Here is a 25,322-nt window from a genome sequence, read left to right on the forward strand (position 1 = left end):
TGAGTCCCTTGTAGAGATCCTACAGATTCTACCATTAATTTTTGTTAAACAGTTAAAATACCATGATTCTTATGTACCCAAAAGTGGCTGGAGTTTAATGACATGACACATTTCATATTTTATAGAAATGACTACAATGGTTTACGTCGCAAAAGGAAGCAGTAGCAAATATCGTGCTATTATCCTGATCCAGACAAAAATAAATTATTTTGTCCATTTATCTTCCCTTCTGCTCAAAAAGGTTGAAAAGAAAAAGGAGAAACACAAGATAGGAAATAAAGTACAGCTTAATACAGGGCAGGGGGGGAGTACAAATTCCTTTGATTCATGAATATAATGTTATACACAGGCTCCCTCCCCACCCTCACTTAAGTTACAAAAGCAGTGGATGATTTTCTGTACAGCCCCAGCCTACTTTATTTCAGGATATGGAGGGCAGACAGTATTTTGAAATACAAGACAACTGAAAAGAGTATTTGAAGGTTTAAGATGCAAACAAGCACAGCAAATCCCTACAGTGAAGGGATGTAAACAGCATTTGGAAAAGAGGAGGTCTATTACCATATTCCCTCAATAAGCCACTGACTAAAGAAGACAATCCCAACAGTGGTCTCATCCTTATTTACTTCTTCATTCTTTCCAAAACATCAAGAAAAACAGCAGTTTATTCTTGCTCTACCATATTCCTGAGGCTGTCATTTGGCAAAAAGGCAGAGCCCACCTCTGCTGCATGATACCTTTGCTGTTTGTGTTTCATACTAAGAAATTCTTCCACTTGTGTATTTTTATTCATACATAAACAACAAAATATATGAAGTTTGAATAATAATCTTTATTTCTTTATTAGTTTATTTGTAAAAGGTACATTGTAATCCTGAGCTACTGCTTTTATACATTTAGCATCATACAAAGACAGATCATTTACAGTTTGATCATTTACATTTATTGTGCTCCAAAATCCTTATCTGAATATCATTTTGTCCTAGCAGGAACATAGATAATTTAAATTACATGTATCCCTGAAACATCCACATAAATTTACTCATCTGACCCCATTATCTAAATTACTACAGTCATCTAAATCACTCAGGACATTCCTTCCGAATTTAGCAAAAACTTGTTCAAAACTATAAAGATGGGCAGTGCAAGAACTGGTCCCTCAATCCTTTGTGAATACATCATTAGAAAAAGCTTTCTGTTTCCGTATTCTCGTAGCAAGTCAGTGCTAAATTGACCAGGTGTACTTTGATGGAATGGTCCAAGTAATAGTTTACTCATTTTCTTATTACAGCAGTTAACGTGAATTTACAGTGTCTCCCTTTGCAGTGACCAGTGCATAACTCTCCCGAACAGGGAAAATCTGACATGATCAGAGGAAAGTAAGAGGCAACCCATCACAATCTTACTGTCACCTACGTGACACTAAAGTGTTACGAAACAAGTCATATGAAATGCTTCCCTTAGACCCTGTAAAGGAACTTGTACGAATAACCAGAGTTAAGTTCCATAATCCGAGCATGGCTTTTAGGATTCGCCAGTTAAAAAAAAAACCCAAACACCTAAGTCCCAGGATCCTTGAGAAGAAAGCATTTATCCTAACTGAAATCCAATCCTGGATAAATGGAAATTTAATTGGACTACCAAAATAGCATCTCTCTACCTGAAAAATCTCAAAGCATACAGTGTTTACAAATGTCTCTCTAGCAACAGTGTCAGTCTTTTAAAGTACACTCATAACTTTCATTTCCTGAATAAGGTCACTATGATCTTAGGCAAAAGATACAGTAAGCAGTTCAAGCAAAATGCTTATTGCTTAGGTTTTAAAGCAAGCCACTTTAATATAATTTTAGTTAAAATGTTAAGTACAAATGTGAAGCTACTGTAGAAACACTTATAAACACTCCTGCTTTTGAATTCTTACTGATCATCTAGAAAAATGGCAGACGGATTTTAACATAACAAAGGAAATGTAAAACTTAATACTGTCTGTTGAAATAAAATTCAACACCTATAAAGACAGAGTTATGAACATGTAAACGCAGCTTTAGTATTCAGAGCTAGGGAATCTAGCAGCAAAACAAACTATTTGCATATTATGTAGTGCAATGAACATTTGTTCTTGGAGACCCCCAGTCTTAAAACTACTTTGAACAGAATAGAATCCTTACAGGAAAGGTTTTAAAAGTGTCCAAGTTGTAATATCCACAATTACTAGATGTTCATCCGCTATAATCTAACAATCTCTCTACGCAAAACTGTGCTCTGGATAACTGACTTTAATGGCTCCCCAGTAGCAGGCTCGAATGAGGCAGATTAAACCTAAGAGATAAGCAATAGCCCAAGAAACATACGTCGCGTGAAATCGCCTGGCGAAATCTTGTGTACCAACCTAAAAAGAGAAACAAAGTGTCAAATACACAGCACTACCTGCTCTTCAGGGAGGACGAAATTATATTAAGGAGAAGCATTTCAGCACCTTTTTACTCTGATAAGGATAAATCAAATATTTTATTAGCTTAATTTTACACAATCATAAGATAATTTAGCTTGGAAGGGACATCAGGAGGTCTCTAGTGCCAAGTTCCCAATCAAAGCAGGATCAACTCTAATGTCACATCAAGTTGCTCAGGGTTTTAACCCAGCTAAGCCCCAAAAACCTCCCAACAATGGAGGCTATCCAAGGCTCTGGACACACCTCACGGAGAAACATTCGCATCATTTTCATAGATTTCATAGATTTCTAGGTTGGAAAAGACCTTAGAGATCATCCAGTCCAACCGTCCCTAATCCCCATTAAACCATATCGCTAAGTAGATCATCCACCCTATTCTTAAACACATCCAGGGATGGGGACTCAACCACCTCCCTGGGCAGCCTATTCCAGTGGCTAACAACCCTTTCAGAGAAGAAATACTTCCTAACATCCAACCTGAATCTCCCCTGACTAAGCTTAGACCCATTTCCTCTTGTTCTATCACCCATCACTAATGTAAAGAGCCCTTCCCCTACCTCCCCAGCATCCCTTCTCAAGTATTTGTAGGCTGTAATCAGGTCTCCCCTCAGCCTCCTCTTCTCCAGGCTAAACAGCCACAACTCCCTCAGCCGCTCCTCATAAGTTTTATTTTCCAGCCCCTCGACCAGTTTAGTCGCCCTTCTTTGGACTCGCTCCAGGAGCTCAATATCTCTCTTAAAGCGAGGGGCCCAAAACTGGACACAATATTCCAGGTGCGGCCTCACCAGTGCCGAGTACAGGGGCAGGATCACTTCCCTATTCCTGCTGGTTACACTATTCTTGATACACGCCAGAATCCCATTGGCTTTTTTTGCCACCTGGGCACACTGCTGGCTCATATCAAGCCGACAGTCAACCAACATCCCCAGGTCCTTCTCCGCCAGGCAGCTCTCCAGCCACTCCTCCCCGAGCCTATAGCGATGCTTGGGGTTTTTATACCCCAAGTGAAGGACTCTGCACTTGGCCTTATTAAAGCTCATGCCATTGGCCTCAGCCCAACGATCCAGTCTGTTCAAATCCCTCTGAAGGGCCTCCCTACCCTCGAGCAGATCGACACAGCCTCCCAGCTTGGTGTCGTCCACAAATTTACTGAGGGCTCAGTAAGGTTTTTAAAAAAAAAAAAAAAAAGAGAGAAATCCATCTCTCGCTGTTTTTATTTCTGGCTGTCACTGTTTTTATTAGGGAAAGTGAAAAATCCTTCCTAACTCATTTAAGCTCGCACATAAAAAATTATTCAGGTTATAATGCAAGTTAGGGGTATAATGAGAATCCCATATATGAATTCAACTGCAGGTATTTCCTCACATGTACTTTTCTGGGTAGAAAGTTGGCTCTAGTAACCCGTACCAGATACTTCAGAGCCAAGCAAGCCAGATCATTTTCTGAGTAACAACAATATGAGCTTTTTAATTTGTAAATAGCTTATTATATGGTTTTACTCCTTGTAGCTTGTAAAAATTATGAAGGCATATATACATGTTTCTCAATTTTGGAATCCCATTCACCTCCGCTGCAGTGGAACTTACATTCTTGGCTATACAGCAATATGTATTTCTGGAAGTTTTGAGACCCCTAGCAAGAACAAGATGTTCCAGTATTTCTACAGTGAAGTAAAACCATTTTTCATAAAACTGAAGTTTTCAGAGAGATGAAGAGTCAAATTTAACATCAGGAAGAAGAGACTGTCAGAATGCCAGAACAAGTTTTTTAGGAACATTCCATTTTTCTGGCTAACTCAGAAAATTAAGTCCACGGTTTTTATAGAGATGACAAAAACCACACAAACTTTGGAAGTTTTACTAAAATGCTGGGGAAAGAAGAGCTGGTTGACGAAGGGAGCTCCTTTGTACATGCACACCCTTGCACACAGTTGCAAGTAGATCATAGTACATCACTCACAGTTAATCCAACTCCAATGAAGATGCATATCATTCCAATTGTAATATATGCACAGCAGCGCCTCCGTGGCAGTGCACTTCCAACAGAAGAACTGTTAGAAAATAAATGGTATTTTAATTAATAGAAAAAAAAGCCACACTACATAAACAGTAACTGTTCAGTCTAAACAGGAGGAGGGGAAGAGAATGGCAATACACATACACCATCTTAAGTTTATAAAGCTGTAGGCAAAGTCTACAATTATACCAAGCAGTAAAAGACAGCCTATATGTTTGTTTTAAAGGGCAACTATTGGTGATGATTATCTAATATCTAAAAAATCTAGCTGCTTACAACAAAGAGAGTGGTGCCACACCTACAGTTTGAGCATGTCCACCTCCTATACACACAGCACACCCAGATAAGTACCTTGAATAGCCTTTGAATTGCATAACCCAAGTTTGCTTTGCAGCTTCTGTGTGGGTTGTAAGACATCCTTTAGACTTTTAATACATCAATACATGGCTTTAATACATTCACTGCATCTAATTAACTGGAAATCACCTCTACCACCCCTAAATGTCATTAACAATAACAACCTGCACTATCTATTTCCTGGAATAGTACACTCAATACTGTTGAGTGACTAAACTCTAACTCATTTCTTGAAGATAAAAACCCAAACCGTTTAAGTCACAAAAATGAAGATTTTTTGTGTTCGACATTTCCAAAGACTGAAATTCTTTAGACACGTTTAAGTCAGTTTTAGTGACTTCAAAAACATGACAAGTTCTTTTTACTTTCCAATTTTTTTTTAGAGTTCTGCCACAACTTACATGAGCTGCACTAATCACTGATGACAGCCAAGGTAAATAAATCCCCTGGAAGTTCTGTCATTCATCATCCAGACTGTGAACTCCCAAGAGAGACAGCCTTGCCTCTACCTGCTGCGTTAACTATCACAGTGCTTCAGTCAAACAGAATATAAAATGCATATAAAACATTCCATTCTTTACTCCAGGTTTGAAGAATTACTCCAGAAGCTCAGTGTTGTTTAGCAAATACATCTTGAGTCACATATTTGCAATCACGTACTGCTATACTAATGAGCAAAACAGGAACATGATGTAATTCCATTGAAACACAGGGAACACGTAGGTCCACTGAAAGCACTAGAGAGGCAGAGGTGCTCTCATAAAAGACATACCATCTATCTTACAGGTAGTTTTGAAGCATCCTGAAGCATGCTATCATTAGTTAAGTACTTCGTCTCATTCTGAGAAATCAACATGCTTTTGCAAATACTGGGATGCTTGTACTCTGTGTTCAAAGACGCAAGGGATACTCATTTCCATCTCATGACAGTTCAACATATTCAACATAAATGTATAACAGAAGAAAGCACTGCTGAACTGTTGAAGTAGTACATCTGTCATATGACTGACCAAATTTCTGGCTCCAGTTCATTAACCACATAGTAAGGCCTCATGCTTAGCATGTGACTAGAATTTTTTTAAGCATTCATCTTCGAAAGCCTTCAAATAGATTGGTTTAAGCAGCTTTGCTCCAACATTCTTTCTTTCCAAGGAATTTCTAAAATGCTCCAAGGAAAAAAAACCCAAACACACAAAAAAACCCAAACAAACAAAACACACAGTCCTCAAGCTAGTCAGCACATGCTGAACTTCATCTTGCAAGGCAAGGGTTCACCACTCACAAGCCATCTGCTATACATTTTCAGAAGAAAAGTCCCCAAACTCTTCTGCTGATTAATTTCCCTGGGCAAATTACTTCTTACTGAAAGCCTCACCATACACATTTGGGATGGGACTGGGGGGTGTGTGGGGTGTGATTAGGGTGGGAGAATTACCAGTAGGGGAAATAATGGTATTATACCACCCTCTCGCCCCACCACCACGCTCCTCAAAAGCAATCCTGAATACTTTTACAGCCATTCTAGAAGAGGGACATGTGGTCTGATTCCAAGTTACATGAGGAAAAAAACCCAAACAAAACAAGTTTTATAAAAGAGGACAGGGAGGAGACATCTCCAAAAGCTGAACTGATGAACTCTGAGCTTGCCAAATTGACCTTAGATTCCCTCCTTTGCAGGATTTCCTGGCTATGTACTCAGAAAGTTAATTCTATTACAGAGCTGGATACTTTAAGATAAGCTGGTAGAAATGTCATGTTCAATACACCTAAAACACACATGGTATTTACTGCACTGTGTATTTCACACAGACACAAAGTTCCTTTTGAGAGAGACCTTCACTTTCAGAGCTGTCTGACTTAAAATTTTTTTTGTAATCGAAATATTGCAGGTGATGTGTATTTTCCATCCATGTTTCTCTCAAGCTCTGTCTCCACCTATCCAGTAAGAAAGGCTGGGCGAGAAACCATCACCTCAAATACCTCAAAAAGCAAATGTAAAGAATGTCTTAATTTAATTTTAACTGCCTTTTTCTTTCCACAGAAAGCACAGATTAAATATATGCAGTTTCTATGGTCACAGAACAGACCTGGGAATATTTACCAATCCCAATAAATCATAATCTATTTTTCATCTCCCAACAGTGATATTGGCCACTGGGCCACTTAAAATAGTGAGGTTTCCCCTTTACCATCCCAAATTACACATAAAAAACCCAAACTAATTTTGAATAAAGCAAGTTGAAACCTTACTCCAAAACCTACCAACTGCAGCAACTTTGACAAGCACATTCAGAAATATTAAAACTGGGGTCACAACGACATTTTTAAATCGCAGATGCAGCTGTTTCTATTGTGGGACTAATGAGGGTGAAGTCTCTACAAAGCTATCCAGAAGGCAGTGGTTCATTTGTTCTGAGCTGCTGCGAAGGAAGCGAAGGCACCTGCCAGATCTTTGGGCAGCAGCAGATATAAAAGACAGCAAAGCCAATTTAGCATCAGGTAGTATTAGAAGAAGTTAAAAAAAAAAAAAAAATCACTACAAGGGACAGAGGCTATTAAAGCAGTAGCACAGGAAAGAATGCAGGGTCTCTTGTGCTCCAAATACTAGGAATTATTGCCGGGATTTCAGACATCTTTTTAGAAGGGTTTTAAAGAGGAAGATCAAATGTCAGTATTTTGAAGGTGAATACTACTCCCGAAACTAGCCTCCATAGTAGTGATGAGGTTCCAACATCTCTCTCTTTGCTAAAGGTCCTGCACACTTTATGGGACAAAAATGTTATAAACCCATTAGGGTTCATCATTTTCATCAGACCTTTAAAATAAAAATAAGTAGGTTCTAAAACAGGGGAAAAAAAAGAAAAAGATTTGACATTAAGTTTTGCATAAATAAGCTGAAATAAAGAACCCCACATTCCCTTGTGACTACTGGAGTACAGGTACCATGACCTCTGACAAAGGGCTGATAGAAAGCAGCAGGTCACTGCAGTTATTTATTCCATCATTCACGACTCAAAGCTCTGCCTCACCTGTTCTGTGCCCTAAATCCATGCATTAGAAATGTTTATGCTGCTGAAAGTGCAGAACTCCTGACCATTGCATCTCAAATGTGGGAAGACACCAAGCAACTCATTCAAAGCTTAAATTATAATATTCCATAGTTTGACTCCTCAGCCCAAGGACAGAAATGCCCATTTGTTAAAATTCGTTTTGTATTCTGCAACTCAGTTGACACTCAAGCTGTAATTTTCACAAAGTGCACTGCAGAGATGTTCCTGGTTTATTACACACAGGTGGCATGCTTTGCACTTTGAAGACAAAAATACTAAGAAATCCTTAGACTCCAGCTGGATTTTAAAACACCAGCAACATAAACCAACAGAGGACAGACTAAAAGATCACGTGGTATGACTTCTGGACTGCTGCTTGGAGTGTTTGGGTTTTTTTTTTTTGTTATTTTGTGGGTTAGGTTTTTTGTTCGCTTGGTTTTTGTTGGGTTTTTTTAAGGTTAAACAACAAATAATTTTGTACCTAAGAAGAGTCAAGAAAAGAGCTGAGGTCAGTTATCCAGTGCGACATGATAAAATATAAACCATAATTGCAATTAGTTTAAAACCAAACAAACCAAACCACAAAACACCAACCCCTCCCCTCAGGACTGAAAAGACTGAATGTGATTACAGTCAGTACAAAAAAAAAAAAAAATCTCTGCAAAGCAATACCTCGTCAAGACCATGAGTTTATTTGACCTAGCAATCTAGAACATATCCACTACTCCACACCTGCTCGGTTACACATACCACTAGACTGACTTCCCTATCAAACACTCCAGTAAAATATTTTAATCCCTGCTGAAGGCCAGGCCATGCCGACATCTACAGTGAATTTATCTTAAGCCTTCTGCTTCCTAAGGGACCTGCTAGTTTTCCTACAACATGCAACGCAGCTGTGGTTCTCCATTCCCAGTGGAAAACACATTTTCTCCTTTAACTGAAGTCACACTTGCATATCAAAGGAAGACAAATATTTAAATAAATCAGTAGGACAAGAGAAGTAATATTTTTAAGTCTTATTTCACACACTGTGGTTGAGATTCCACACTAATTTAAAGTATGTTAGTAATGTAACTTTTAACGCTTCAAACTAACTAAGCATTCCCAACCTCAGATAAGAAAGGCCAAACAAATACTCAAAAAAAAAGCCCCAAACAAAAAAAAACAAAACATAAAAAACTCTTACAGCTCTTGTATTCTAACTTTTCTCCTTCTTACTGAAGTAATAGCAAATGAGTAGACAGGTTATTCCACATTAATTCATAAACATTAAACTTGCTAATGCATTAAGATACTTAACAGGTTAAGTTAGTTGCTGAGTTTATGGAATCAGTAAAACCTCTTTCAAATTATGACAAGATTACTTCCTTTTCTCATTTTACAATAAGGCAATTCAAGTTGTACATTTAAACACGACATTTGATTAACTGCATGAAGTGATAAAATTTCAAGGATTTAAGTTCTTAATTTTAACAACCCATTCCTGTCTATTGTTAGCAGCTAGCAATTCAATCAGAACATTTTAACGAACAGGCTGGATTTGTCAAAGTTACTGATTTGTGCATATGGAGTGGAGAATTCACGGACACATAACGCTCTTTAGCCTTGAAATTCAGATGAGCATGGCAAAACAATTAGCATGGCAGACACATTTTACTCCAAAGGCTTTTACAGAAGAAACATCAGCAACTTCACAGTTAATTTATGTTAATTATGAGAGAACTTACATTTTTTTGCAGTGTGGACATTTTGCTAGGGTGTTAAACCTCAGTTCCATCCACTGTAAAAAGGAAAAATAAAAAGGTTGAAAAAACAGCCTGAGAAAATGTTTGTTGTACTTCATGCTAAATGGCACTGTGAAAACATTTTGCTTCTCAGGCTTTCTTCCATAAATGGCAACATAGGATTGAGATTTCCTTGTGAAAATTTCCCATGACTTGCCTTAGTATTACAAGATTTGCTTGACGTAATGTGGTTTCATCCACAGGCGCAGTACGGGCAACATGATAATATTAAAACAGTTTTTTCCCTCTTACTTCCACAACTACGAATATACCCTGAATCAAAATAAAATGTGTTTTCTTTGGCACAATTACAGATAGATGTATTTTCTCATCTTTCCCCAACCCTTGCATCATTTGTGAAAACTAAGTTAAATGTGCACAGAAAGATTAGCTAAAGAGTATTTTAGAAAGCAGATGTCTAAGTTTTATATCAACAAAGTGGAGAACACTATTGGCTACTTACATGACATTTTTAAAAAGTGATGTATAAAACCGTACATGGTATGGTCATAACCTTCCATGAACAGACTAAATCCTATCTGGGAAAAGTCGTAGCGAAAGCAATGCAGTTATATTGTAATTGCAGCTCTCTTCTGCTGCCTTTCTCAACTAGAGGCAGTTAGAACAGTTTCCTGGTTAAATATCATTTTTCTCTCCCCTCCCCTCTTAATTTATGCAAAAGTCACACTGCAAGTTACTAGCAGGGGAAAAACCTACAGCACAGACCACCAATGCCTCCATTTGGATCCTCCTTATCTCTTTGAGAAATCAGAAGTAGGTCTACTGCAGTGACTAGTGGTGGTGTAACTGCTACAAGTACAAACAGAATCAGAGCCCTTCCTCGCACAGAACACAGGACCAGCTACAGCACAGCACCATTTCAAGACCGAGAAGAAATTTATTATTTTATGTGCAAAGAAAGAAGATGTGGCTTGTAATGCCTTGCCAATATGAGAAGGTTTTGCTGTGAGCAAGGTTCTGATCCGCGGTAGAGTGCGTCTTCCTGCCTCTTGAAGGTCTCTCTCCGTTTTATTTATTTCCAATGGGGCTAATTCTCCACTAAGAAGAAATCCATCATCTTTTTTTTCCTGGTTCTGAAGTATCCAATTACAATACCAGTTGCCTAGTTGGTCTTTAAAATTTATTTGTTTACAAAGACTTGGCCAAATTGATTTAGCATAGCTGTATTTTATCTCTTAATAAACTGAAAGCTTCTGTAATACTCCCCACCTGAGCAATGTGTTTTAGGAGCATTAACTACTTCCACATTCCTATCAGAGGAGCAAGTTAGCTATTTGCCTGCATCCCTGTCAAAAACTACTCAGTTTCACTTAGTTACATACAACAAAAGTGTTATAAGGTGCAGTTGTCAGTACCAGGGATGGAGACAGGTCTCTTCAGAGCTATTCTTTCAGCTTTTTGAACTGCAATTCCAGAAGTAGAACCAATCCAGGACTTACATTTTATGTATCTGTAATCCAATTTCACTCCTGTACACTGGCTTTATTCCAGGGTAGGCAACTCGATTTCCAGAGTTACTCATTAATGGTCTTTCTAGGGTTTTATTTGTTTTAATATTTCTGATTATTAGCCATAATTATTAATAATACAAACTCAAATGCATTTGAGCTCCAAATTTTGATCGAAAAAAAATAGAATCTGTTTTCATTGAGCGTTACCTAGAAGTAACACAAGCATTAACTGTTATGATGCCTTCTGCACACATCAGAAATATTTACAGAAAAAAAGCAAAAATGCAACAAGACATTCAATCTACAAGAATTCAGATCATATTATCACAGTTGGGAAAGGTTATTTTCATGCACATTCTAATTCTTGGAGTTTTCGTGGGTTTAACAAGTAGCTTAAAGCTGGTATTTTCACGCGTATTCCAGAATGCTTTAAGGTATCTAATCTTGTTTCATGTTACTAAGAAAACCTGAGATTACAGTTACATGAAATTCAGCTCCGTTCTGACAATACAAACTGTACTATTCCCACTGAAACAATACACTAAACAATAGCCCAAATCCCTGGCTAGATGTACTGAAACACAGATGAGGATTTCGGAGAGCTCTTAAATGTTTCAGCTGTGGACAAAACCAGACATCCATCACAGGATTTACAAGAAGAGTATGTCAAACTTTCTTCCTTATGAGCCTAAAATAGTTCTAAATGCATTCAATACAAGACAGGAGAAAAAAAAAAAAAAGACATATATACATGCACATCCCTACATACAGCTGCTTCTGCCAAAAAAACTTCCCCTCCACTCTCCCTAGGTCCTTTGGGAAAGCATAATACTGCAGATTAAAAGATTTCTTAGTTTTCTAAAGAATTTAAGGTGTTTTCTATTCAATTATTTTAGAAGAAATACTTTTCGCATTTGATTAGTTTTAAGAAAATAAAATTGACAGAGTACAACTGACAAACAACAGTGCTTAGCCGACAGCCTGGGGCTTCCATGGCTTGCTCCTGGCTTCCTGTCCTTGAGGGTCTCTCCAAAAGCAGGATGGTAGCAGAGGGGGACAGGGACACCCTGCCCCACTGCCTGCCACCATTTCCAAAGGCAACTCAGCCTCCGACACCCACAAATCATCCCAGGCAGAGGCCCCTGAGAGAGGAGTTGTGAGGGATGACTTACTGCTGGCAGAAACTAACTCAGGCACAGCCCAAGTCTAGAAGCTCTCAAAAGAGCCCAAACCAGATCAGATTGCGATTCAGCAGGACAGTTCAACTCTCATCTTGCCCTCCTTTTCTAGTCTACCACTTTTTCCACTTGTCTGAACTCCAAATCTGCTAGAAACAATGGAAACCTTAACACAGAAATCACTCCTATCAGGTTACCCAAGGAAAAAAAATAATCTGATGAACAAAATGTGAATAACTAGTGAATAGTTCAGCTACAGTATCACTTCAGTACAAAGTCATTCTCCCAGCTGAGACAGAGAAACTTCAAAGGCACTCCATAGCATGGAGCATGCTTTTAATAATTTATAAAAACATTCCCCACGTGTAAAGGCAGGGAAAGCACAGCCCATACTTATGCTTTCATATTTAAAAAAAGAAAAAAATAATAATCTTGGAAAGATGGTGAATAAGTTGATACTCTCAAAAGAAGACAGAACAAGCAACTGACAATTTGACTTTTCCACCCCAAGGGATTCTAGCTTTGCTTGTCCATTTTATTTACGTTTTAACTGCCAAATAAAGTAAAGGAGATACCAAGTTGCTAAGAGATGCATCTAGCATGACATATTTGCTTTACAATGCGGAGATATTAAAGGGCAAAAATACTCTCACAGAAGCTGAGTTTCCAGGCTGGCTAAAGCTAGAAGGTAAAAGCCATCTCTTGCTCCCTGCATTCATCATCTACTACAATAGTTAAGCCATTATTGCGCACCTCACTGATCCATAAACCTGAAGTAAAGGTTTGAAGGAACAAGTTTACTCCATTAGAGAGCCCATCACAAGCAAACCCTTCTCTCACTGCTGATACAAGCCAACATGGAGTGCTGTCCTCTAAGTTTTCTTTTTCCTGTCACAAAACGCACTAAAGTATTCCCTGGCCTTTATCTATCTTATGATCCTTTGTTTCAAGAATGTAACACCACTCTGGTGACTATGCAGGTCCTTCAGCTGTACCATTATCTCAGCCGTTTCCCACTGTACTGGTTTTGGCTGGCGAAGGGTTAATTTTCTTTGTAGTAGGTACTATGGGGCTATGTTTTGGATTTGTGCTGAGAACAATACTGATACTACACTGCTGTTTTTAGTTATTGGTACGCCGTAGAGATAATGTTTTTTCTTAGTAGCTGGTATAGTGCTATGCTTCTGGATTTAGTGTAGGAACAATACTGATACTACACCCATGTTTTTAGTTGTTGCTAAGCTTCCCATACTCTACCAGGTGCACAAGAAGACAGAAGTGAGCATAGCCAGGACAGCTGACCCCAACTGACCAATGGGATATTCCATACCGTATGATGGTATTAGGGAAGAAGGAGGAAGGTGAGAGACGTCAGGAGTGATGGCATTTGTCTTTACAAGTAACTGTTATGCATGACGGAGCCCTGCTTTCCTGGAGATGGCTGAACACCTGCCTGCCCATGGGAAGTAGTGAAGGAATTCCTTGTTTTGCTTTGCTTGTGTGCGCGGCTTTTGCTTTATTTATTAGACTGTCTTTATCTCAACCTATGAGTTTTCTCACTTTTACTCTTCTAATTCTCTCCTCTATCCCACCAGGGGAGAATTAAGCAGGCGGCTGTGTGGTGCTTAGTTGTTCCGGGGGTTAAACCACAACACCTGTAACTCACAAACCTGACAAACATTCTAGCACTGCTAGATCATGCAGCTAAAGCTAACTTACTTGTGTATTGCCAAGACTGTTCCTAAAGCAAAATTCAAGTATGGCAGGCCCTTATCCATGCAAAAGGCTGCAAACAGTTCAACAGAAAGAGTACTCTTGCATCCTTCCACTTCAAAAATGAGATCAACTTTCAGCCTCACATATAACCAAAAATCTCCAGTTCTGTAACAACTGACAGATACACTAATGGCAAGTGTTACAACAAACAGCTTTCAGGGGTCCGTACAGCAATGGCAGAACTGCTCTTTTAGCTACTGCAGAACATAACCATCATTCAAGTCTAAACAGAACCTTGAAGCACAGCTTCCTTTTCCAGCACTGTCCACTCTTGCATCAGTAAGCAGTAAGACTTGGCTTTTTTGGGCTTTATCCATGCATGCACAGAAAGACTGTTAGAAGTTTTCTTGAAACGCACGTAAAGATAACCAAACACAGACCATACATCCCTAGCAATACAAGCACAAAAGCAGCTTTAGATCCTCAATGACGACATAAGAGTGAGGCAATACACTCTTAAAAGTGCTTACAACAAATTGCTTGAGCGATAGCATGTTGAAGTGCAAAGGAGAATCTGGTGCTCTACTTACAAGGAACGTATTTCCACAGTGCCCACATACCACTCTAGTTCCGTCTGGTTGAACTGGCAAGGCAGGCTGAGCTGGCTGCTCTTCTGGGATCAGCATTACTGGACCAAGAGTAATGATGCGTCTACTGTGTTAAGAACATTAGATGTACATGTAATTAAGGTAGAAAAAGAGAAGGACGATGTGTTTAAGTAATTAGCTCAGTCATTACTAAGTATTTTACACTTTTAAACTATAGTCTGCTTTTTTTAAACTACAGTCTGCTTTTTTTTTTTTTTAAACAGATGATGCACCCTGTTTTGGTCTCTCTCCAAAGTATTTTCCTTTTCAGTTTTGAAAACATTCTCTTTCACTGTAAGATCAGCCATGCAAGCCAGAACCCCATAGAGATCAAAGACTTGCCATCATATGACAGAAACTTCTCAGGAAAATGAAATCTTAATACCTAGGCTGAGCAAGCCCATAATTGGAACGTACATACCCATGTGAAACACGTAGAAAGAGTGAGGACTCTTCCATAACCTAGTTCTCTTTGCCAAGTTTGATACTCCTCCTTCCCACACTACTGCCAACCATGTCAATACAAGCAGCATGCCCACATTTGTACCGTAAAAACTCCATTCAAATTGAGTGAACTAAAAAACAAAACCACCCCAGGTTGACTAAGTACAATCAATTTACTTTGTAAGTATTTACAGTTTGTAAGTATTTACTTCTATGTGTCCCCAATTTGATTATACAATTTGTCCATCCAAAATGACAGTACCCCAATTAACCAACTCAAAGCAGAATGAGGATCAGGCCTCCTAGCATGAAAAAAAAGTGAAGTGAAAAATTAAAGCATTATTTAACCTGCACTCCATCTCTCTCCATATACAACCAAAATTGTATTCTGGATGACCTCCTTTCAATCTGGAGCCTTCCATTTAGGGCATACTCCCAACTCTCTCTTTCAAAGTACCCCAATTTTGCTCATCTTCAAGTAAGACAAACACATAGGCTATCTTAGGGAAGCTGGAAGCTGCTGAGATATATGCCTCTGAGATTATTTTAGTAAAATTAGGGAGTTTTTGATTCAGCTTGGTTACCAACCATATGATGTATTACAACTGGAGTATCCCATGAACATGTTTTCACTCTCAGAAAACACTTAGGATGTTTTGAAGTTTTCCTCAACACTGCGTTTAGAAAAATATATTTTAAAAATATCACACACCTCAAGTCTCAAACTATATTTCAAAACCAGAATAGCCCACAGACTGGTGACTAAGGCACTTGGCGTGGCAGAGCTTCCATTCAAGTATCTGCAGACCTAGCCTTCATCTCAGTTTCTCCCGTTTGATTTTAAGTGGTGCAGCTCTAATTACTCCTACCACAGTGGGATCTTTACCAGTCTAAGCCCAACGGTAAGAATGCTCACGACGGCAACGACACTTGTTTCTTTTATAGCAAATGTGTAAATTAAAGTCAAGAGCTGAGAGGAGACTGAAAACTCAGCAAAACAAAGGAAGGACAGGAAGGAAGCCAACCTGCTGCTCCCCTGCCTGTTTCATTCTGAAGTCCCCACTCTGAACTAGGCAAAGTGAGAAACCTGTGTGTTTACAATAATTAAGTTTGCAAAAAATTACAAAGGTTAAGTCCCAGAAACGAGAAGGGATTTTCTCCTCTGTTGTTCTTTATACCTTTGTTCCTTATAAAGTAGCTAAAATGGGAAAGATACATTTGAGACTACACTAAACAGAAAAATAGAAATTTTTTTCCTCTTTAATCTTAAAAAAAAAATTCAAAATTGACACTATCACAACCTGCACTGCACTAATTCAGTAATGCTCCAGGTACAGAGGCCCAGGCTTGAACCTCTCAGTTTTCTTTAAAGGAACAGTGCTCTTTGTTTTGAATATTTAAAACTATCTCAAGGCACTTACAGTTTTTTATTCTTACCAGTTTGGTCGTGGACAGCCTATTTTCCGAGATGTATCCTTACAGATAAGAAGACAATTACATTGACATCTAACATACTTCTTCCCTGAAGGAGGGTTTTTGATTGGCTAAACAACAACACACAAAAAAACAACACCAGAGAACGCACATCAGAAGTCATGGCAATTCACTTTTTTCTTCATAACAGTATGACAAAGGAGAACAACTTCAGTGAAAACTTCTTACTAACAGAGAAATACAGTTCCTCTTACAGGAAACTTCGGAGTCAAGACAAAATTTCTGTCTCTGCCCAGAGAAAGATGTGCAAATTTCCTCACTAGAACAAACAAGAGATTCCGCAAACTAATGGAAAAACTATTCATATTTTAGCAATGAAGAATTCAAAACTTCAGTTATTTTTTAAAATGTGAACTTAAGTAGTGGTATATTTTTTCAAAAAACAGTTAAAACATCAAGCAAGCCTCCTGTCTCATACAATGTCTTTATTCAACAGGGAAAGGACCACAGTCTGGCTCTCAGTCACTAAGAAAATATGTAGACGTTGCTGAACTATAATCTTATTTTAACTGTACTGAAATTATCTTTCTCCAATCTGGGAGTCAAGCTTCTGGGTCCCTTTCACACAGCAAATCACAATTTTCAAAAGCTGCAAGATACTTTCTTTGGCCTGAAAAATCATATATTGGAAGGAAAGTGAGTATTAATGGCAGGTTCTTTACTGTCTCTTTTTAAGTGAAAAAAAACAACAAACTTTTCCTACAGATTTAAGGCTTCCTGTTTTCTGGACATAATTTAAAGTTCTTTTTGTAAAATAAATCTAATCCAGTGTTTTTCATGCAAATGCCCCTAGTAGCTGTGGAGTGCTGCAGTATCAGATCCCCAAACTGAAACTGGCAGGAAGGAAAAAAAATAGATGCAGAAGGCCAAAAGCTGCAGAGTTGAATTAAGAAAAGGGGAGGAGGAGCAAAAAGGGCTCTGATCACTGAAACAGAACCTACAATTTCTGCATTTCAACACTGTTGTGTTGTGGTTTGTTAGCAAGCTAACAAGTTGACCGAATAGTATGGCAGGAGGAAAGCACACATCCAGGGAGAGGTGTGGGTTAGTTGCTTTGTTTCTTCTACTCTTAAAATAATTCAATTCTTCATTTCTTTTCATCCCACCAAAATCAGTTTCACCCTTCTTTACAGAAGAGTAACTGCTTAAACAAGATCTTTGCTTTTTGTCCTCTGCCTCAGAAGGAAATACCGTGCTCAGCCTCATCAACAGCACGAAGATTCACTCTAGTTGCTTACGGCCACCCTTGTGCCAGCAACCCTTCAACTTGCACGATAGCTACACTGGCAGTCAGCTGTGCCACCAGGTCCTCTGCAGGGACAGCAGGAACCATGTACTTCAACCCCCCGCCCTTCCCTCCACAGAAAGGAAATGCTAAAAATCCATTTTACCGTAGCTTCATTGCAAACTGTGCACTTAACAACATGTTGGTGTAGCTTGCCATCCAAATTGATTAGCGACTGGCACACACGGCAGTTTATTACGGGAACACCACTGGCATCTGGGCTTGCAATGGCAGTGTACGGAGGAGGAAGCTCTGCTGCAAGAGATCAGGAAATCTCAATTGAAAAACCAAACAGAGGATCCTAAAACATGGTTGGCAAAGACAGTCTCTAACAGTCATAGTCTTAAAAAAAAAAAAAAAAAGAAAAAAGAAAAATCAAAGTTAATTGTTAGTATAAGCATAAGACAAATGGTAGTCTGCTTTCTCCTTCCCCACAACTTCTGTGTACCCCAACATCAACTGTAGCTGTACATAACGCATACCAGCAACACAAACACACCATAAGTCACCCCAGAAAAGCAGATCAGACAAAAGGCTCATCTATGCAACTTTATTTTCAAACCAACTTTAAGTCTTTGGACAGAGTAAGGGAAAACCAAACCCCAAACCCACACAGATGACTAGCAACCAGAGACTGGCTTCTGAAGACAAAGAGATGAAACAAGACACAGGTAGGCAGAAAAGCTGTAACCAGCATTTAAAACATCTGCAGAGACTGAACTATAGACAAGTATTTACATATAGTAACAAACACTACAGGCAAAAATGCAGAAAAGTCCTGTTAACAAAACAGGTGTTGTATGGGAAGTGGCATGAAGTGCTTCTTTGAGTGCAACAACAGCAAATTTATGCTATCTTGAAGAAAAAAGATGAACTGAACCCTCAGAGGTTCTGCTTTTAAGGGTTCCAGATAATTTTGTTGTCCAAGAGCCAATGCACAAGGAGGTTAAGTTACTTAAGACAGGTTAACACAAGGGAGCACATAGTGGCCTCAAGCCCCCATGGAAGAGCAGATTTCAGCTTCGCCAGCCCTGAGCCCATGGCAAATTGGGGAGGAAATGCTCAAGATCGTTCTCGGTTTAAGAATCCATGGAATCAAAATAATTCAAAGCAGCAACCTCTCACAAGCTTATTGACACAATTGTTTGGCACGTAGTAGCACTGGCTTTTATTTCGTCAAGACGTTCAGGGCTCTTCAGGTAAGCAAATAAGGAATGGGCATACTGTGAGTAGTTCATAGTTCACTCTTTTTATACTTATAAATTATTAGCCTTGGCCTTCAATATATTATTTCCCAATTACATCTGAGTAGCCAATAAAATCTTCAGAGAAGCAAAGAGAGATCAATCTACTTCCAGTTTACAAACAGCACCGAACAGAACAGTATCTGCTGGACGGGTGGTGAGGGAAATCACAGCCTGCTATCAAAGCTGACAAGTCCAAGTATTAAATTTAAGCCTACAAGAAAGGACTCATCACTCCTTCCTTCTGTGTTAAAGTGAATGTTGTATGCTGGGGGGGAAATAGGAAACCCTGCCTGCCCTTCAGATCCAAAAATCATCACAAACCTTTGAAGCAGCATTGCTGTTCAGTGCTCACTCTCTCTTTGCTACTTGGCATACAAACGATGCGGACCTGTACTTGGTTTTAACTCCCAGAGGCAGCGGAAGGAAAGTGGACATCTTGAGGGTCTCAGAATTGCATCCAACATACTTGAATTATTTCAGATGAGAAATAAAATTAACTTCCATGCAGCAGTGCGATTCTCAAGTCAACATACAAACTAATGCTCCGTTCCTTGAGGAAGTGAACATCACACCTTCAGCTTTGATACACCACTGCAGAAACTGACAACCTTAAGAAATAATAGGTAACTTAAGACTGTTGTTCTGACTTTTTCTGTCTCTGGGGAACTACATTCTGAGAAAATACAGCATCCAGTCAAAAACTGTTAAGACTAACAACATTTTGCAGTATCGCGATACCCTATTTTCAGTACAAGACTGCCACGTACAAGAGAGGACACATTACAAGACCTTAACAAACAAAACTGAACAAACAAGACAACACTCCAGCCCCCCCCCCCCGCCACTTTGGCAACTGGAAACAATCTCAAGCCTACTAGATCACTGCAGAAACCCGGTTTGTGACTTAGATGATGGGAACAGCAGCATCTTAGCTGCAAGGGGCAAAGCCAAGGCTGCTGCAAGGGGGCTTTGGCCGCAGACAGGCGGATAACCGCTCCCGCGGCGAGCGCCTGACGCGCTCCCTGGCTCACAGCATAGGCAGCCCTAAAACAAAAGGCACGTCCAGCAGACCAAATACCAAACTCTCCATCAAGACACCCCTACAGTTCAACTCCAGCTTTGAGGTTGCTTTTCTGAAAAGCAAGTCACGTTACAGAACTTCTTTGCTTTATCCTCTCCATTTAAAGTGGGACTCCTCAACTCTGTCAGCTGGGCACCAGGCAGCTGCACTAAGGAAACACAAACAGCTTCTTGAAGCACACTGCAAAGTAAAAACACACACACACACAAACATCCCCCCACAGCCTTTCGGTGTTCCATTATCCTAGAATACTCTAAGAATTGGCAATTATACCATTCTAGGCATTTATAATATTCTATACCCTACCTGTAGGCGACAACTGTTAGGACTGTGATTAAATGAGGTGTGTGAGCACCTATAGACACCGCCAGCCACCTCTCCAGCTTCACACTGGAGCTGCTCAGCTTCCAGGTAAGCAGCCTCTCCATTCCTGTTCTGCTGGCTCAGCAAATTTCAGAGAGCAAGCGAATAATGGCTGCTTTTCAGAGTGGTGCTGCAGCAAGTAACAATCGCTATGGAGCAGAAAGCTGGAGGTACCTATCTTGGCTTTGCAACCTTCGTGCTTAAAGAAAAAGTGCATTTGGAAGAGCTCCAAAAAAACAACCAGCAAAAGCCTCCAAAATTAAGTTTAAAGAAAAGTAGAGGAGGGGACGGTGAAAAGGAAAATAAAGGCATTGTCTCAGAGTTCACTGCTTATTATCCCTTAATAAAAAGACTGGCAGCTTTCAAAGCATGTTAACATGTACTTTGGTATGACTTTTGGTTTTTGACAGCTTGAATTTCAGGCTAACTATAACATAAACCAGTTCACAAAGGTCTATCATGTTGGATGTGACTGGATGGTAGGCAAGTTTCACATACACACCAGAGGTTTCAGGACACGTTTCATGAGGTACTGAATTTCCTGCTGCTGACATACCAGTTTACAGCTATACTATCAGTTTTTCTTTTTTTAAAAAAAAAAAAAATCCAACAGTAATTAGTTCAGCATGATTAGCAGAGTGCCCTACCATGCAGTATATTGACTCTAACCCTGCAACTCCCTCCTCAATCCCACAGAATAGAGATGCAGTGGAAGAAAACACTTTCTTTTGTGCACTTTCCTCCCTTGGTATTGGAAGGGCAAAAACCACAGAGAACCACTTGCAGCTTACCTGGGTCAAACAGAAATGAGTTTGTTTTGGGATTTGTTTTGTTTATTTGATTTAAAAAAAAAAAAAAATTCTTTATCCTGACTTGGGATGGAGCAGGTGAGGGGAAAAAAGAGTTAGCGATCTATGTCAGAAAGAGGTAGTTAATAACTGAGAAAGCCTGAAAAAAATGGGAAGGGGTGGGGAAGAAGGGAAAAAAAAGCACTGAGTAACCACCCTACTGCAGGGAGCAGAGCTGATGGTCCCAACCTTTGTCTATGTGGCAAGTTTCTTAAATACTGCACCCCACATCCACATCGAAAAGATTTTTCTTGCTTGCTTCCATCATGAAGAACAAACACTGAGCCATTACCAGGATTCAACCAAAGGGTCAGCTGGGTCCCAGCTGCAGCCCAACAAGGGAAGAGGAGGCTACTTTCAAAGCATGGCCTCTCTAATTTACAGCTCAGGGTGACAGTAGATAATTACAGGGATAAATCTGTTAATGTATGTTCAGGTGGTAGTTTGGAGGACAAAGGGCTCCTTCCTCTTTCCTCCATAGCTCCACATCAGTCAGGTGATGTTAAGCAAGGAAGCTCTGCAGAAAGGGGTTTGGAAACAAACCCAACCTCCCCACAAGAACGCTGCTTCCCTCTATGTCTAGACTTGTGCTAGGGAGAGAGATAAAGGCTGCCCGTTAGCTAAAAAGGGGGTTTAGCTTGCACAGATCCTTTCACTAGGGATAACTGACAGAGCAAGGGAACCAGAGCTACCCAGTCTATGTCATAGCTCTGCAAAATTTTGTTCTGCAGATATCTTTTGAGTTTTGTAGAGCAGTTTTGAAGTGCTATCTAGCATTTGTGGATTGATCACACAGGAGATCCTCAACTCGTGAAGAGATGTTTGACATTTAAGAAAGCCCTATGCTTCCTCCTCCCTTTTGGAAACAAGCCACTTATCTCAAGCACCACACCCCACCACCGGTGCCAAGCGAGCTAACACACGTTACAGGCATGGACAGAAGGCGCAGCTACCAACCGAAATGAGCTTTTGGGGGGCAGGTTGTTTCCAGGTCATGAGTTTTACCCTGGGTTCAAACAAGAGTCACTGATCCAATTTTCATTACTTTTTAAACCTCTAAAGACCACCTTAAAAATAGATTGAAACGTATGCAAAAGTAAGGACTACTAAGAATAAAAACACCAAATACCAGAGTTTGAACTGAGGATTTATGGACTTTTTAAACTACAAAACTTAAGGGATGACGCCAATCCTACACAATTTGATTGCAAAAACACCCACAACATCCTCTCCTGTTTTTCAGGCTGATACCCATTCGTGCAATTCAAATGAAAGTGAACAGTCAACACTAGCTACAGCACTATAATCCATTTTCATATCAAGGCAAAGAGGACTGGCTTTGCTCAGGTTTAAATATCATACAAAACAGACCGACACTCACTGGTAGCATTCTAGTTACATACATATGTAATAAAACTATATAATTACATAAAAATCCTTAAGAAAGGGCCAACACACTAGAGCCAGTGAGATCAGGACTGTAATCTTGCATTTTAAAGACTACTGCTAGCAAAGCTACGCTAATCTTATTTAGTCTTGATTCCTTCAGCTTTCTCCCCTCCTTGCTTTCTGCTCTAAAACGCTGAACTGGAAGAAAAATAATCTATTAACACATTTTGTAAACCTCCTGATTTGTATTTTCTAAGTAAAAATTTCTAACCTACTTACTAAATATCTAGTATTGATCAACAACATGATTTTCCTAAGTCTATTAAAGAAAGTTAACACCCTATTGTTAAGCCACGATTCCAGATTTGTAACCACATTATCTGACTTGCTTTAAAAATAAAGCCAAAACCAGCTGTGGCCTTGAAACGCGTTTGCAAGGACATCCTGGTGGTTTGGGACTGGGGCTGCCACACTGCACAGAGCCCCTTGGTCATTCCTATCCTGCTGCCAGAAGAGGAGCTGAGCGGCTGGCATCGCTGGCTTCACGCACCTCCACGGTCACTGGAGACGAAATGGGGATCTGCGCACTTTATTCCGCTCGCTCCGACGCTTCTGCATGACACCTCTACGAGCTGCCACCCCGCAGCTCGCCGGGCCGAGTTTCGTTGCTCATACCCAAGGATCTTTTACTTAATCCCGCTCCTAATTAATGGGGGAACCGAAGTCCAACAATTACCTTGCAAGCTCCGACATGCGAGTGAGTTACAATAAGCAGACCGGTTCGGGCTTGTTCTGCCACTGCAAACAATTTAATTTTTATTTTTTTTTTTTTTTTCTCCTTTTGAAGAGTTCACGGCGGAGCGCGGAGCACAGCCCGGGGCACGGCCTACGCGGCCCTGAGCGGCGTTACCTGTTGTTCCCCAGCTCGGCTCCCGCCGCCAGGGAGGGCGAGGGCTCCCCGCCGCTGGCGACTCCCGGCCGGGCCCCGCCGTCACCCCCGGCCCCGCAGCCCCCCGCCGCGGCGAGTAACTTCGCCCGCCGACAAAGGCGCAAGGAGCCCCCGCGCCGCCGCAACCGGGCGGAGGCGCCCCGGCCCCCCCCGCCCCGAGCCCTCCAGGGCCCACCCGCCCCGCCCCGCCGCCAGCCCCGCGGCGCCCGGGCCGGCAGCCGCCCCCCTGCCCGGCCCGGCTCAGCTTCGGCGGGCGGCGGCTCGGCGGCGCCGGGCGAGAAGGGGGCGGTGGCGGCAGCGGCCGCCTTACCTCGGGGGCTGCTGTCCGGCAAATAGGGCGGCGCGGTCGGGGTGACATTGCCGGAGCCGGGCGCAGAAAGCAGGGGGGAGCGCTCGTCCACCCCCTCGGCGGCCATGGCTGCGGCGCGAAGGGCCCTTCCCGCTGCCGGGCTCTCGGCGTGGGGCGGGGAGAGCGGGCAGGCGGCCGGGCTGGCGGCGCCGGGGAAGGAGCAGGAGCGCAGAGGAAGGGGCTGGGAATGAATGAGACCGGGGCGGGGAGAAAGGACAGCGGGCGGGGGCTTGGCTAGCCGGGCCTGCCTCCCTCCATCCCCCCGGCGCGGGCTAATGAGCGGGGCGGGCCGGGGAGGGCCGCGCTTCCTCCGGCGGGGCGGGAGGGGGAGCGCCGCTGCGGCGGGCCGGGCCGGGCCGGGCCGGGGAGCTGCTCTGCGGGCCTGCGGGCTGCTGCAGCTCCGCCGGCTCCCTCCTCCGCCTCCCTCCCTTCCTCCTCTGCCGTGCCCTGGTGAGCCCCGAAGACTCTCAGCCCGTCGCTGATGGCTGTAGCACCGAGTGGTTAATCGAGGGCGGGTTCTGCAGGAAGGTGCCTGGAGGAGGAATGCAACGACCTTCTTTTTTAAATAATATTTACCAAACAAAGTGCTTTTGATTATTTTTCTTTTTCCTGAAACGCAGTGGTTATAAATACCAATACCAGGGAAGTGCTATAGTTGATTGAACTCCTATCAGTCACCTTTCCCAGGAGTCTGGGGATGCAGACTGGCAATGAGGGACTCGACTGAGGCAGTGCCCATTGAGGTGTGGAAATGGTGGTAACCCTTAAGGCCACTGTAGACGCGGGGAGATAAATCTACACGTTATCAAATCTGCTGCTCAACCAAGAAGTCTTTCTCCCAGTGTTACTGAGCTCTCTGAGGACGTCAGGACTTAATTTCCTTCCACTAGCCCATTCGGGCACTATGTGGAAGGCTCTGGCAAAGAGGGAAAATAGCCTTCCCTGATGAATTTTTCAGCCTATGTTGAGATAAGACAGATGTTTGTCACCCGTGTGTCGTGTCCTTCCGCTGTCCACAGGTCAGAGATTGCCAGGCTGCGGTAATACCAGAAGATAAGCAGTTACTTTGCACACAAGCAGACATGACTGCTAAGTGCCACCTGGCATCCCCACGGTATGGTTGCCCAGAACAGAGCCACTTCTTGAAACGCATTCCGTGGAAGGCGTGCAGATGTTTTCGTAAGAACTAGGTAAAGAT

The 25,322-nt window shown here is 41.3% G+C and overlaps 1 protein-coding gene across 1 annotated transcript; it reads right to left on the reverse strand.

Annotated features, from left to right (window-relative positions):
* Positions 1-812: 812 nt before the first annotated feature.
* Positions 813-24,191, reverse strand: PIP4P2 (phosphatidylinositol-4,5-bisphosphate 4-phosphatase 2). Its single transcript, XM_086609452.1, has 7 exons — positions 24,086-24,191; positions 18,005-18,153; positions 16,557-16,663; positions 14,619-14,742; positions 9,606-9,658; positions 4,412-4,502; positions 813-2,389 (listed from the first exon to the last, which is right to left on the reverse strand). The coding sequence occupies exons 1-7, from the start codon at positions 24,189-24,191 to the stop codon at positions 2,246-2,248; spliced, it is 774 nt and encodes a 257-aa protein (XP_086465578.1). The 3' UTR covers positions 813-2,245.
* Positions 24,192-25,322: the final 1,131 nt, after the last annotated feature.

The sequence above is a fragment of the Tauraco erythrolophus genome, chromosome 3 (genome assembly GCF_009769465.1).
Source record: "Tauraco erythrolophus isolate bTauEry1 chromosome 3, bTauEry1.pri, whole genome shotgun sequence".
NCBI classification, from domain to species: Eukaryota; Metazoa; Chordata; class Aves; order Musophagiformes; family Musophagidae; genus Tauraco; species Tauraco erythrolophus.

Bases quoted from the DNA above. Each gene is read 5' to 3' on its own strand.
- PIP4P2 (XM_086609452.1), bottom strand. From the start codon at position 24,191: ATGGCCGCCGAGGGGGTGGACGAGCGCTCCCCCCTGCTTTCTGCGCCC. The intron at 18,154-24,085 runs GTAAGGCGGCCG...GATCTCTTGCAG, and splicing joins GCCGGACAGCAGCCCCCGAG to CAGAGCTTCCTCCTCCGTAC. The intron at 14,743-16,556 runs GTAAGAATAAAA...TTCTTAACACAG, and splicing joins GGCTGTCCACGACCAAACTG to TAGACGCATCATTACTCTTG.